Source organism: Myotis davidii, unplaced genomic scaffold (assembly GCF_000327345.1).
Source record: "Myotis davidii unplaced genomic scaffold, ASM32734v1 scaffold754, whole genome shotgun sequence".
In the NCBI taxonomy this organism is placed as follows: Eukaryota; Metazoa; Chordata; class Mammalia; order Chiroptera; family Vespertilionidae; genus Myotis; species Myotis davidii.
The window spans coordinates 140,421-154,604 of NW_006286241.1; the positions used below are offsets into that span (position 1 = coordinate 140,421).

Consider the following 14,184-nt stretch of genomic DNA (forward strand, 5'->3'; position numbering starts at 1 on the left):
TCTGAATGACCTTCTAGATGAAGCCAGGGCTGCGAGGGCCGAGGCAAGCTGCTGCGGATGTGAAGGTCGAGCCCCTTGCACGAATTTCATGCACCGAGCCTCTACTGTATATAAGACAGGACTCTGACCACAAAGAATATCAACCTGTCCAGGAAGCCAACCTCTTACCTACAACAATTAGCCCAGAAAGCCAGCCTGCTCTGAGTCAAGCTGCTTTCCCGAGTCATCATCTCGAGGGCTGAGCTGTGACTTCTAGAACCCAAATGGCCATGGCTTGCTTAGCAAGTGCCAGCTTCCCTAATTTCTGTCCCCACTTCCGACCTGGGACCCACCGGAGTCAAACAGGCACTCCCAGCCAGTCACCCAGGACGCCGCGCTGCTAGTGGGCAGGCCGCCAGCTTCCTCCCGCCAACAGCCTCCAGTCAGGGCACCTGAACCTTCCCTCTTTGCTACTATAAAGGTTTCCCCCTCCTCCGCCTGCCTTGGAGACGTTGCCAGACGCAGGGGACGGTGGCTGACCGCCCTGTGATACAAGCTCCGAATAAATAGCCCCCGTTCTCCTGTGCCTGGTCCCTGTTTACCTCCCCCAACTAAAATCAGGAGGAAGTTGATTCAGGAGAAGCGAGGAAGTGGGAGGAAGAGAAAGTCAGCTGTGAAGGGAGGAGGGGGATTCTGACTCTGAAAGGAACAGGAGAGGGTTAATATTTACATATTGCTTGGTAGGCCTTTCTTTTTTATTTTATTGATTTAGAGAGGGAGGGTGGGAGAGAGAGAGAGAAACATCAATGATGAGAGAGAATCATTGATCGGCTGCCTCCTGCACGCCCCCTACTGGGGATCGAGCCCCCAACCTGGGCATGTGCCCTTGACCGGAATCGAACCTGGGACCCTTCAGTCTGCAGGCTGATACTCTATCCACTGAGTCAAACCGGCGAGGGCAGTAGCCGTTTCTTGATGCTTTGTTATAGATTTCTACAACTTACTATGGCCTCATAGAACCTGGTGAGATAGGTTTTTTAAAAATCTACTATTTTTAAGGGAAATGAAACTAAACTAGTCTTCATGACCCTGCAGGGGCAGAGTGGAGTCCAAGGCCAGGTTTGCTTTTTGTGATGCCAGCTCTGAGCCACCCCCGCTCCCGCCCCGAGTCTGCTCTGACATCCACACAGTCTCTGACCAGAGTATCGCCATGATGGTCTCACTAACCATTGTACCTCCTCGTGCAGGGCTTTGGTGCTCCACAAGTAGGAGCCGAATGAAATAACGACATTACTGTCTCACCCACGTTTACAGATTGGTAAGCGGCAGCATGTGGATGTGAATCCAGATCTTTCTGACGTCGAAGTCCATGGTCATTACCTGCATGGGACTGACTTGGAGGAGTTGCTGGCAGGTGCAAAGGTGACGCAGATATTAAATGCACTGACCTGAGGTGGTTACAACCAGAAAGGCGAGGGCTGTGGTCGGCAAACCGCGGCTTGAGAGCCACATGCGGCTCTTTGGCCCCTTGAGTGTGGCTCTTCCACAAAATACCACGTGCGGGCGTGCACATACAGTGCGAAGTTGACTTAAAACCTTAAGTAAAGTTTATTAAGTTAATTTTAGGGAACGTTGTGAAGTGAAAGAAGATGTAGTGTCAAGGATTGAGAAAGGTATGTTGAGATGGTTTGGACATAGAGAGAGGATGAACGAAGGAGAGATGAAACAAGTATACAAGACGAGTGTGGATGGGAGAGTTGGAAGGGGCCGACCTCAGCGAACGTACCTCAATCAGATTGAGGACGTTTTTAGCAAAGGCCAGCTTAGGAGTACCCTCATTAAGTTCATAACAATGTACCTACCTGTATAGTTTAAGTTTACAAAAATTTGGCTCTCAAAAGAAATTTCAATCGTTGTACTGTTGATATTTGGCTCTGTTGACTAATGAGTTTGCCGACCATGGGGCTAGGGGGTTGGGAAGTACATGTTAGTTACTAAGGACAGTGGCAAGAGATGGGACTGAGGGGTGGGAGGTCTGTTAGCCAGGCACCAAAGAAGGTGGAGAGAGTCCTGGAAGTGAGAACATGATGTTTTCTTTCTTTTTAAAATATACGTATATTTTAATTGATTTCAGAGAGGAAGGTAGAGGGAGAGAGAGATAGAAACATCAATGATGAGACGGAATCATGGATCAGCTGCCTCCTGCACGCCCTACACTGTGGACCAAGCCCGCAACCCGGGCGTGTGCCCTGACTGGGAATCGAACCGTGACCTCCTGGTTCCTAGGTTGACACTCAACCACTGAGCCACGCCGGCCAGGGAGAACATGATGTTGTCTACATGATAAGGAGGGAGTGGACGATGCAAGAAAATCCCAACAGGTCCACATGAGGATGACTGAGAGAAGACGGTGGAACAATGGACTGTCCCACTAGCAACTGGGACCCCAGTAGGGTACCAGGACCCACAGTTGCCCAAAAGCAGAAGGTCCCCGGGACAAGGACAGACACACAGGAAGTGCCTATGGTGAGGCCGAGAATGTAGGACAGAAATGGAACACAGGGGAAGAGGCTGTAGAAGACAGGAAAACCCGGAGGGGCTGCAGTTCTAGAAAAGATGACGCGTAGAGGGATGGCACCTAGTAGCCAGGGGGTGACTCCACTACCCAGGGGAAAGGAACCAGGAGCATGGCTGGTCTTCGGAGAGTATGTTCTGAAAGGAGGGGGGGGGGGCGCTGTGTGGAGTCATCCGTGGAGTTACTGACTCAGAAAGAAGAAGTAACCAGACCCAAATACCAGGTGCATGACTTCAAAGTAAAAATGAGATTCAATGATAGCTTCCCCCAACATGTATGGGACATACTTGTAAGGCCCCCTCTTTCCTATAGCTGGCAATGTGTGCTAAAAGGTACTGGGTGTTCTGTCTTGAGACAGTTATTATAGTTTGGCCTTTAGAAAATTCAAAGTACTCAGTAGTCTTTTTATTTTTCCTTCTTCAAAGTATATTTTTATTGATTTCAGAGAGGAAGGGAGAGAGAGCGAGCTACAAACATCAACGATGAGAGAGAATCATAGATCAGCTGCCTCCTGCACGCCCCCTACTGGGTACCGAGCCCACAACCTGGGCATGTGCCCTTGACTGGGATTGAGCCTGGGACCCTGCAGTCCACAGGCTGATGCTCTAGCCACTGAGCCAAACTGGCTCGGGCACCAGCTGTAGTCATTGCAGGGTGAGGTGAGAGAGAGGGCAGAGCCATTCCCCTGTACAGGTCACTGGCCCCTTGTCCACATTATGATGGGAGCTTTCAGGGAGAAGGGAATGACCATCGCTATTGTTCTATTGCTTTTATGATCTCAGTATAATTCTTCTCCCAAATCCAATCTGGGAAGTAAATATACTGAGGGACGCCTTCTGAACATGACGAAATAAATCTATAACGTGTACGGATTTCTCTCCTGCATCCTTTGTTTTCCATATAATACAGTTGCCTGGTAACTAGACTCTCATATATCCTGAGCTGCAAAGAAAACAAACTCCAGACATTTTTTGTGTGTGCCAGACGTTTGACCCCAGAAAAGTCAGGATAAAAACTCACATGCACGTTCCCGGGTGGTTGATTTTAAGCCAGAAAGGAGAGGCACTTAGACCGATGCTTCCCACGGGGGAAAATTATCATTAAAATTCATTATAAGCGCTAAATCATAGTAACTTGTCATTTTGTGGTTGACCTGTTTTTTTAAAAAATATATTTTTATTGATTTCAGAGAGGGAGAGGGAGAGATAGAAACATCCATGATGAGAGAGAATCATGGACCGGCCGCCTCCTGCACGCCCCCTACTGGGGATCGAGCTCACAACCCGGGCATGTGCCCTTGACTGGGAATCGAACCGTGACCTCCTGGTTCATAGGTTGATGCTCAACCACTGAGCCTCACCGGCTGGGCATGAGATGATGGTGTTTTTTAACTTCCATTTGATGGAACAATTAGCACACTGTCCCGCCCACTTGGGGTCCCCTTTTTTTTGGCCGTCACAGAACAGACCAGAACCTCACAAGCAGAGGCCTTGATGCAGAAATGCGGACGGGTGCAGACTGTCATTCCGTCCCCCACCCCCCTGTACAGGACCTGCCCAAACTGTAAAGTGAATGAAATCACGACTCATTTTTCTCTCCTTGTCAAAATGAGAGTTTCGGTTGGACCCAGAGGCGAGTGAACTCAGGTGACCACGTGCGGCCGTGACCTCTCTCCACTGTCCAGGGCCCCCTGGCTCTCTCGCCCGCCCCCTAAGAGAGAATTTTCGTCTGTTACCTCTTACCGACATTTATTTTGGCAGTTTTTTTCCGAGAGTCCGTCCTCATCCTCTCCCATGATGTCCACGGCCGAGAAGATCAAGGCGACCAGGATGGCAAAGCAGCAGACCAGGGCGAAGATGACAATGCACCTCTGCTGGGACTGCGGAGAAGAGGAGGGAGAGGAGAGTGAGGAGGCTGCCGCTCCCAGGGCGCAGGACTGGGCAGCTGCTCGGAACCCTCTGGGAAACAGTGACTTCCCTCACCTTCCTGTTCATTCTCAACACAGACTTCAAACGCCCACACCGCATGTGCGAGACTCTTAAATAATTCAACCGCTGCAGCAACACTTCCGGACCAGTTAGCTCTTCTCCTTTCTCATCAAAAGCAGCCAAGCCCTGGCTGGTGTGGCTCAGTTGGTTGGGCATCGTCCCAGGCACTGAAAGGTTGCTGGTTCGATTCCTGGTCTACCAGGGATGTGCAGGAGGTGGCCCATCCATGTTCCACTCTCATATTGATGTTTCTCTCTCCCTCCCTCTCCTTTCCTCTCTCTCAAAAAATCAATTTGAAATCCCCCCCCTCAAAAAAGTTATTTATTTATTTATTGTTAATCCTCATCCAAGGATATTTCCCTATTGACTTTTGTTTTTTTATATATATTTTATTGATTTCTTATAGAGTGGAAGGGAGAGGGATAGAGAGTCAGAAACATCGATGAGAGAGAAACACCGATCAGCTGCCTCCTGCACACCCCCCACTGGGGATGTCCCCGCAATCAAGGTACATGCCCTTGACCGGAATCGAACCTGGGACCTTTCAGTGCGCAGGCCGACGCTCTACCCACTGCGCCAAACCAGCCAGGGCAATATTTTATTCATTCCTCAACACAGATTTCAAACGCCCACACCGCATGTGCGAGCCTCTTAAATAATTCAACCGCTGCAGCAACACTTCCGGACCAGTTAGCTCTTCTTTCTCATCAAAAGCAGCCAAGCCCTGGCTGGTGTGGCTCAGTTGGTTGGGCATCGTCACAGGCACTGAAAGGTTGCTGCTTCGATTCCTGGTCTACCAGGGATGTGCAGGAGGTGGCCATTCCATGTCCCACTCTCACAGTGATGTTTCTCTCTCTCCCCCTCTCCATTCCTCTCTCTCAAAAAATCAATTTAAAACCGCCCCCCCCAAGTTATTTATTTATTTATTTATTGTTAATCCCCATCCAAGGATATTTCCCTATTGATTTTTAGAGAGAGTGGAAGGAAGGGGGAGGGACACAGAGAGAGAAACATCGATGTCACAGTGATGGGTTGCCTCCTGCACGTGCCCCAATCAGGACTGGGGATCGAGCTGGCAACTAAGTTACGTGTCCTTGATCAAAATCGAACCCAGACCTTTCAGTCTGTGGGCCGATGCTCTACCTACTGAGCCAAACCGGCTGGGCAAGACTTTTGTACATTTAAGAAGTTGCTCTACGTCCCAATCTTTGATGTCAGAACTCTTCCCCTCCCCCTTTCCTTGTTTTTTCATTTACTTCTACCTCCATCTTTTCCTTTTTGGGGGATTCTGCTCTGACCAAGTTTTATTTGTTTATGCATTTCTTTCTCTCTTAGTTTTCTCTGTTTAGTTCTCGCTTTCCTCTACTGCCGCAAAAACTTCCGCCTCTGCTCTTGTTTCGTTTTAACTTTATATGGAAACGGTCTGTGTCGATTTTCATAAACACAAAATCTGCTAACTACTTTCCTCTTAGCTCTAGCATTTTGGGCATCATGAGGAGGACAAAATCTCGCCAAGACTAGAAAATCCAATATTACTTGTTTCATCATTTCTTATGGCTGATGAGTAGTGTCCCATTGCATATTTGTGCTACACCCTTTATGTAATCATCTGCCCCGGACACGAAGGCTGTTTCCAAGTCTTGGTTATTGATTTGAAGAGTTGGCTCCCTCCAGAAGTGGGTAAAGGTGACATCTACATGTTGTCTGCTATGTATTTTCTTTTTTTAAAAAATATATTTTTATTGATTCCAGAGAGGAAGGGAGAGGGAGAGAGAGGTAGAAACATCAATGATGAGAGAGAATCATGGATCGGCTGCCTCCCGCACGCCCCCCACTGGGGATGTGCCTGCAACCCCAGCATGTGCCCTTGACTGGAATCAAACCCAGGATCCTTCAGTCCGCAGGCCAACGCTCTATCCACTGAGCCAGACCAGCGAGGGCAGCAGTGTATTTGCAAAGGGGTTCAGTGAAACTAATGTGCCAGCCCTGGAGGAGATGGTTACCCCAATTCCTCACTCTAAAATTCCACACCCCAATGAAGCACTTGCCTGACTTTCAGAGAGGACAGCAATATTAACAGTAGATGTGGCAGACCTTCACAATTATGGAATTTAGGTGGTGAATATGGAAATTTACTATTTTTGAAATTTTTTTTTAATTTAAAATTTTTGTTTAATTACAGTTGGCAATTATTATTCTGTACTAGTTTCAGGTGTACAGTGTAGTGGTTACACATTTACATAATTTGTAGTGACCCCTCCATAATCTAGTGCCCACCTGGCTCCATACATAGTTACTACAATTATTGACTATAGTCCCTATGCTGTACTTTCAGATCCCCGTGACACTTTCATAACTCTCAATTTGTACTTCTTAATCCCTTCATCTTTTTCACCCAGTTCCTCAACCCCCATCCCATCTGGCAGCCAGCAGGTTTATTCTCAGCATCTCTGATCTGTTTCTGTTCTTTGTTTTATAGATTTCCACCTAGAAGTGAAACCATATGGTATGTGTCTTCCTCTGTCCTGGCTTATTTCACTTAGCACAATACCCTCTAGGGCAGTGATGGCGAACCTATGACACGCGTGTCAGAGGTGACACGCGAACTCATTTTTTTGGTTGATTTTTCTTTGTTAAATGGCACTTAAATATATAAAATAAATATCAAAAATATAAGTCTTTGTTTTACTATGGTGGCAAAGATCAAAAAATTTCTATATGTGACACAGCACCAGAGTTAAGTTAGGGTTTTTCAAAATGCTGCCACGCCGAGCTCAAAAGGTTTGTCATCACTGCTCTAGGTCCATCCACATTGTTGCAAATGGTTAAGACTATTCTTTTTTATGGCTGAATAATATTCCCTTGTATATAAAAGATCAAAGACCTAATTGAATAGAGATACCCACATTTGTGGACAGAAGGATATGCATTTAATAAAATCAGTCATGTTGTGCATGAGCTCAAAGTGGAGTAGATCCAACACTGTCCTGCTAATGGTAACATCGAAGGTGTAATCATGGCAGGAGGTGACCGAGATGGGGTAGAGGGACGATGATTAAAAGCCATGGAGACGACGGGGTGTTGGGTGAGTCCTCAAGTCGAGGTTGGAGGGTTAATAACATGAACCTGGAATGAGGGGATAGCCTGACCAATGCAGCCCACTTTTCCATCGGAGGTAGTAACGAGTGTCCTATCCGTTAAGTAAATAAATACCTTTTAAAGTGTGGAAATATAATTATTCTCCGATTTTAAATTCTCGACCCCTGGCACGCACATCACATTGGGGTTAATTTTCTAATTAACCAAAAGAGCATTTGCATTTTAATGTGCATCTTATAATTGCTGACACTCTCAACTGGTTTTAAAGATCTACGCCAAGAGTTTTCATAAACCCGGTCATCCGTACAATGTCTGCTTACCCTGTTTAGATGTTATTTACGATATTACCGTGGTAACAGGCACCATCTAAAACAATGTCAGCTACAATCCCCAAACAGTGATGAGCGTCTCACTGTGCTAGAATTTAAAATTCCCTCAAGCACTCTTAGAGGGACAAATATCAGTTTAAGATTTTCTGAGCGGTACCCAAGCAGCAGACTGGAATAGATATGGCACTCTGACTTTTTATGCCCTTCCCTTTAATCATATAAAATGATTTAAGACTCAAGCTCATCTGCCTTGAAGGGTAGACATCCATTCCGCTCTCTCTACAGTGATCCGTCGTGTTTCCTGGGAGATCAAGGTGAACAGTGGCCCCGAAGGTACATCAGCACCCCCTTCAGAGCTCCGTGGACTTATGGGAGACCAACAACCCTGGATGTCGGCTACCCTTCTGATTTATGAGCTCAGAGAGATACAATCTCATCTATAGCACAAGCCTGGCATCCTGCAGAAGGCTCCTTAACGCTGCTCCATGGCATCGCTAGAGTGTTTAAAAGCCTTTGTAGTTTCCTAGGAATAATAGTACAAATTATTACAGTTCCCGCTTAGAGTAACTAACTGGCCAGGTAAGGACAGACCCTGGCCAACTGGAAAAAGGAAACAACAACAAAACCTTCCAGTGCTGGAACTTAAGTTGGAGTTAGGCAGAGAGAAACAAGGAGGGATATCCTAAAAACTGTTTTCCTTCCTCATTCTCTGCTTCAACTTTTTAAAAAATATTTTTATTGATTTGAGAGAGGAAGGGAGAGGAAGAGGGGGAGAGCGGGAGGGAGGAAGGTAGAGAGAGAGAGAGAGAGCGAGAGAGAGAGAGAGAGAGGGCAATGATGAGAGAGAATCATGGATGGGCTGCCTCCTGCACGCCCCACAGTGGGGATCGAGCCCGCAACCCCTTGTGCTCTGACCGGGAATGGAACCGTGACCTCCTGGTTCATAGGTTGGCGCTCAACCACTGAGCTACACTGGCCGGCTGCTTGAGCTTTTTAACATTCACTCTCTTCTTAGGTTTAATCTTTATATCCCTTTCTCTCTGTTGGCATAAAAAGAATCTACTTTTCGCCAAAACCGGTTTGGCTCAGTGGATAGAGCGTCGGCCTGTGGACTGAAGGGTCCCAGGTTCGGTTCCAGTCAAGGGCATATACCTGTGTTGCAGGCATTTCCCCGGTGGGGGATGTGCAGGAGGCAGCTGATCGATGTTTCTCTCTCATCGATGTTTCTAACTCTCTATCCCTCTCCCTTCCTCTCTGTAAAAAATCAATAAAGTGTATTTTTTAAAAAAAGAATCTACTTTTCAAACATTTCCACGAGCAAAATCCTGCAAAACATCTACTGTTTGATGCCAAGGTCAAACTGCCCTTGGTGCAATTGATAATTCCAATGACTGAAACGTTGGAAATGACAGAGATGATGTGCTTCTGCTTCCGCGCTGGTGCTGTCGCAGTGAAAGGCAAAGGTTTAGCATTTCCACATGCAGTCTGCCGCCCGTCCGTCCTCCATCAGACCCGCTCAGGTCATTCCTGACTTAGCCCGTGGGAAGATGGTATCCTTCTCAACAACAAGGGATCTCACCTCCTCACCTAAAAGACCCAGGGAAGTGGCAGGGAAGTGCGGCAGTACCTAGAACCATGAGCAAAGGATTAGGCCAAAGTCTCCACGGTGGTGAAAAGTTGTAGCTCTGACCTTAACTGGTTTGGCTCAGTGGATAGAGCGTCGGCCTGCGGACTGAAGGGTCCCAGGTTCGATTCCGGTCAAGGGCATGTACCTGGGTTGCGGGCACATCTCCAGTAGGGGGTGTGCAGGCGGCAGCTGATCGATGTTTCTCTCTCATCGATGTTTCTAACTATCTCTCTCCCTTCCTCTCTGTAAAAAATCAATAAAATATATAAAAAAAGAAATATTTTAAAAAGGGGAAGGAGGGGGCATATTTGTTTTCCACATAGAATATTCTCTGACACAGGCTCCAGCTTGTCACAGCTCTGTTTTCCTGTAATGTTTACAGCCCTCCCTGCCGTCGATGTTGCTGAGAAAATGAATGAGGGATTTCAAGTCCATTCATGCTGGGAGAATGGTATGGAATACATTTCAGGAGCAAGGTTAGTCAGAGATGTTTGTGACAGGGTAACTGTAGGATCTGATTTACATAAACTTGAGAATGAGTGGAACAAATAGAATTATTCATGGTTTCGTAGTGCCCATCACAAGACAGAACAATACACATAAGACTTCTCTGTTTTGCAAAAATCTTCATTATTGTTGACCTTCCTTGCATTAATCAAAAAATTTACAAAGAACTGTTTTTATTTTTAAAAAAATCTTTATTGATGAGAGTATTACTTATGCCCCCATATTTCCCCCCCATTGACCTCTTCTAGCCCCGCCCCCTGCCCAAGGCTTTCACCACCCTATTGTCTGTGTCCATGGGTTATGCATATATGATACAAGTTCACAAAGAGCTGTTTTAAAAAATGTAAGATGTCTTGTAAAAAGATGGAAAAATAAAGAGTAATAAGGAAAATGATTATAGATGTTGAGGTAGCTCTGTCTATATAACAAAAAAGAAAGTAATTTAAAGTATGAATAGACAAAGTATAAGGTCCCCTAATTTATAGCACACCAATTTATGGGAAGCGTTACAGTATTAATTCATTATTTAACTGGCTAGAGAGAAAGAAACAATTTGATTGGCACTATTCTACACAAAATGGATTTATTCTATTAAAGCCATATTTTTACTTACTATGCCCACCATGAGAAAAATTTCCCCATACACCAGTATATTTTATTCTTTAACATCCAAGCTCATTTTTTTCCCTTCTAATATTTGAATATGTACAAGAGGCAGTTTCCCTCAAAAGTGACAAATAGCACTGCATATGGTAATCAGTGAGTATGGGAAGGCTGGCAACTGTGGGGGCGAATGTAATTCCCGACGTACAAACTAATAATATTATACGATGCCTAGCAGGTGGAGGCAGAGTCCTCTAAGATCCATAAACCACGACAGGCGTTGCAAGCCAATGACGACAGCTGTAAATTACTGTGAGGGTACCACCTACAGCAGAGACCAGTAAAGGCTCCGTGCTTCCACCATTTCTTTAAAAAAATAAAGATTTTTATTGATTTCAGAAAGGAAAGGAGAGGGAGAGACAGAAATATCAATGATGAGAGAGAACCATTGATTGGCTGCCTCCTGTACGTTCCCTACTGGGGATCGAACCTGCAACCCAGGCATGTGCCCTGACCGGTAATCCAGCTGCAGCCTCTTGGTTTGTAGGTCGCCCGCCGCTCAACCACTGAACCACACCGGCCATGACTGTCTTCTATTTGTTAAACCTTGGTAGGTATCTGAGTTCTAGTTAGAAAGTTACTGACTGCCCATATTACAGGAGTCTGGGTCCAGTCAGGAGAATGAAAGCACATGGTACTTTGAGCAGGTAAACTTTAGTTCGATGCTCAACCACTGACTCACGCTAGCCGGGCTCTGTCCCCCCATTTAAAGGAGTAAATGTGATTAACAGACATTCCTCGATGTTCTTGGTAGTTTTTCTTCTCTTGTCAAAACAGAAAAAAAATCTAAGCTGTAAAGATGGGGGACCAGGGAGGAAAGTCCCTGTAACCAGAATAAAACCCCTGAATCCCTCTTTGTTCTAGAGCAGCGGTTCTCAACCTGTGGGTCGAGACCCCTTTGGAGGTCAAACGACCCTTTCACAGGGGTCGCCTAAGACCATCGGAAAACACATATATAATTACATATTGTTTTTGTGATTCATCACTATGCTTTAATTATGTTCAATTTGTCACAATGAAAATACATCCTGCATATCAGATATTTACATGACGATTCATAACAGTAGCACTATTACAGTGATGAAGTAGCAGCGAAAATAATGTTATGGTTGGGGGTCCCCACAACACGAGGAACTGTATTAAAGGGTCGCGGCGTTAGGAAGGTTGAGAACCGCTGTTCTAGAAAATGAACTTCTCTAGAGCTGAAATGGTGGATGTTCTGTCCTAGAAATTTTCAGAAACTTCCAAATACCTTTCTTCTGATTGTCCCATTGAAGCAGACACTGAATCCTCACAGCCTTGAGGGAAGAGGAGGTGCCACAAAAGGTGGCCCAAGAAACACCTAGTTTCGTCGGACACAGTGAGCACTGAAGAATAAACATGATCTGGTGGGTTATAGAAACAAAAGCCAAAATCACTCCAGATTTTGCCATCAACTGTCTTGGCCGAGAATCCGGTCACAGTCTCACACTCTGCTCCAGAAGGAACCAGCTAGTCTCTGGCTAGAAAAATAGCTCCCCCACTCTCCCAATGTTCATCGTAAGACAAACATTATTTTAGTAGGTACGGTCACAAGTGAGCCATGGTTAGAAAAGGGGGTGAGGGTGTCCACCCTATTTACAAACTCATTTAAATGACTGATCTGATCAAGCAAGTCTCCCTGTGCAAAATGTCATGTTATCTTTGCCCGGGTGGCATGGCTCAGTGAACACTGACCCCTGAACCAAGAGATCACCTGTTCGATTCTTGGTCAGGGCCCAGGCCCAGGCTGTGGGCTCTGTCCCTAGTAGGGGGGCGTGCACGAGGCAGCCAACTGATGTTTCCATCTCTCTATCTTTCTCTCTCCCCTCTCTCTAAAAATCAATAAAAACATCTTTTTTTTTAAAAAAAAGTCACAGTATCTTTAAAATTCGGAAGCATAATCCATGGGCTCATTTACTCAGCTCTTCAACTGCAGGTTATCTGTTCATTAAATGTCACTCTGAACCTAAGCCGTTGCCCCCATCACCAAGCCCTCTAACTTCTGTTTTCCCCAGTGCTTTCCGATCTCAAATTGTCATTCTACACCAGGGTGAAAAATTGTGGAATGGACTTTCAGTTGTGCAAACCTTTAATTGTACTTATTTGATTTTTTAAAAATATGTCTTTACTGATTTCAGAGAGAGGGAGGAAAAGAGAGAGAGAGAGAGAGAGAGAGAGAGAGAGAGAGAGAGAGAGAGAGAGAGAGAGAGAGAGGACCTCCTGGTTCTAAGGCCAATGCTTAATCACTGAGCCACACTGGCTGGGCACCATTGCACTGATTTTAAGTGTATAATTTAAAAATATATATATTTTATTGATTTTTCATAGAGAGGGAGAGAGATAGAGTTAGAAACATTGATGAGAGAGAAACATCGATCAGCTGCCTCCTGCACACCTCCTACTGGGAATGTGCCCACAACCAAGGTACATGCCCTTGGCTGGAATCGAACCTGGGACCTTTCAGTCCCCAGGCCGACGCTCTATCCACCGAGCCAAACCGGTTAGGGCGTAGTGTATAATTTTAGAAGCAGCAGCGGAGAGAAGGATCAGAGGGTAAGAAGCCATGATAATAAACATGTACGTGGGTAAAACAGGAGATGTTGGGAGTGTGACAAAGAAATGGCCAAACCATCCACTGTGTTGGGGGTCAGCAGTCACCCCCTCTGTGATGGAAAGCGAGGCATCCAGGCCAAGGTTCTCGCCAACCTGTCTGGGGCGCAGGCAGCCACCGTCCTCTGTGATGGACGTGGCCCCGCCCGACCAGATGACATTTCACGGGGCCTTCACCCCTTGGCAGCAAGCCAGGGCTCTGTGAACAACAAGTGACAGCCCAAAGGTGAACGGCCACGAGAAAGTCATCCACTGAGAAATAAGATGTCACGAATAATATGCGGGCGAAAAGGGAAACTTGATCTTGAAAAGGTTCAAATAACCCTCAAAGCCAAATCGAATTTCCTTTGAAGCCGGTCCAATGTTCACATCTGCAGAACGCAGCTATTAAACTCTGGTTTGACAGATGTTTGCCTTTAACGCAGGAGCGAGAACGCACGCTTTCTGGAAATACTTTAACCCACGGACAAGCACACCAGCAGCCGAAATTTCACTGCGGGTTCTGGAAACAAGGATGGAAATGTTCTTCCAACATTTACCAACATGGCAGCAGATGTCAGGAACATCCCGGGAAAACTGTATAAAATATTTTTGGTGTTCTTCTGACTAATTACCACTTTTACTTCTTTTTAAAAAATATATATATTTTATTGATTTTTTACAGAGAGGAAGGGAGAGGGATAGAGAGTTAGAAACATTGATGAGAGAGAAACATCGATCAGCTGCCTCCTGCACACTCCCCTACTGGGGATGTGCCCGCAACCAAGGCACATGCCCTTGACTGGA

General features: G+C 45.9%; 1 protein-coding gene across 2 annotated transcripts in view; it reads right to left on the bottom strand.

The window, feature by feature from the left end:
- The window catches only part of PLD5 (phospholipase D family member 5), a 126,774-nt gene that overhangs the window by 99,951 nt on the left and 12,639 nt on the right, over positions 1-14,184 (bottom strand). The window contains exon 2 of one of the 2 annotated variants that reach the window (XM_015559925.1): positions 4,297-4,433. In XM_015559925.1, coding sequence (XP_015415411.1) covers positions 4,297-4,433 — 137 coding nt within the window. Of the gene's footprint in view, positions 1-4,289; positions 4,434-14,184 lie in introns of those variants that run through there. The other variant, XM_015559926.1, reaches the window with a different exon arrangement.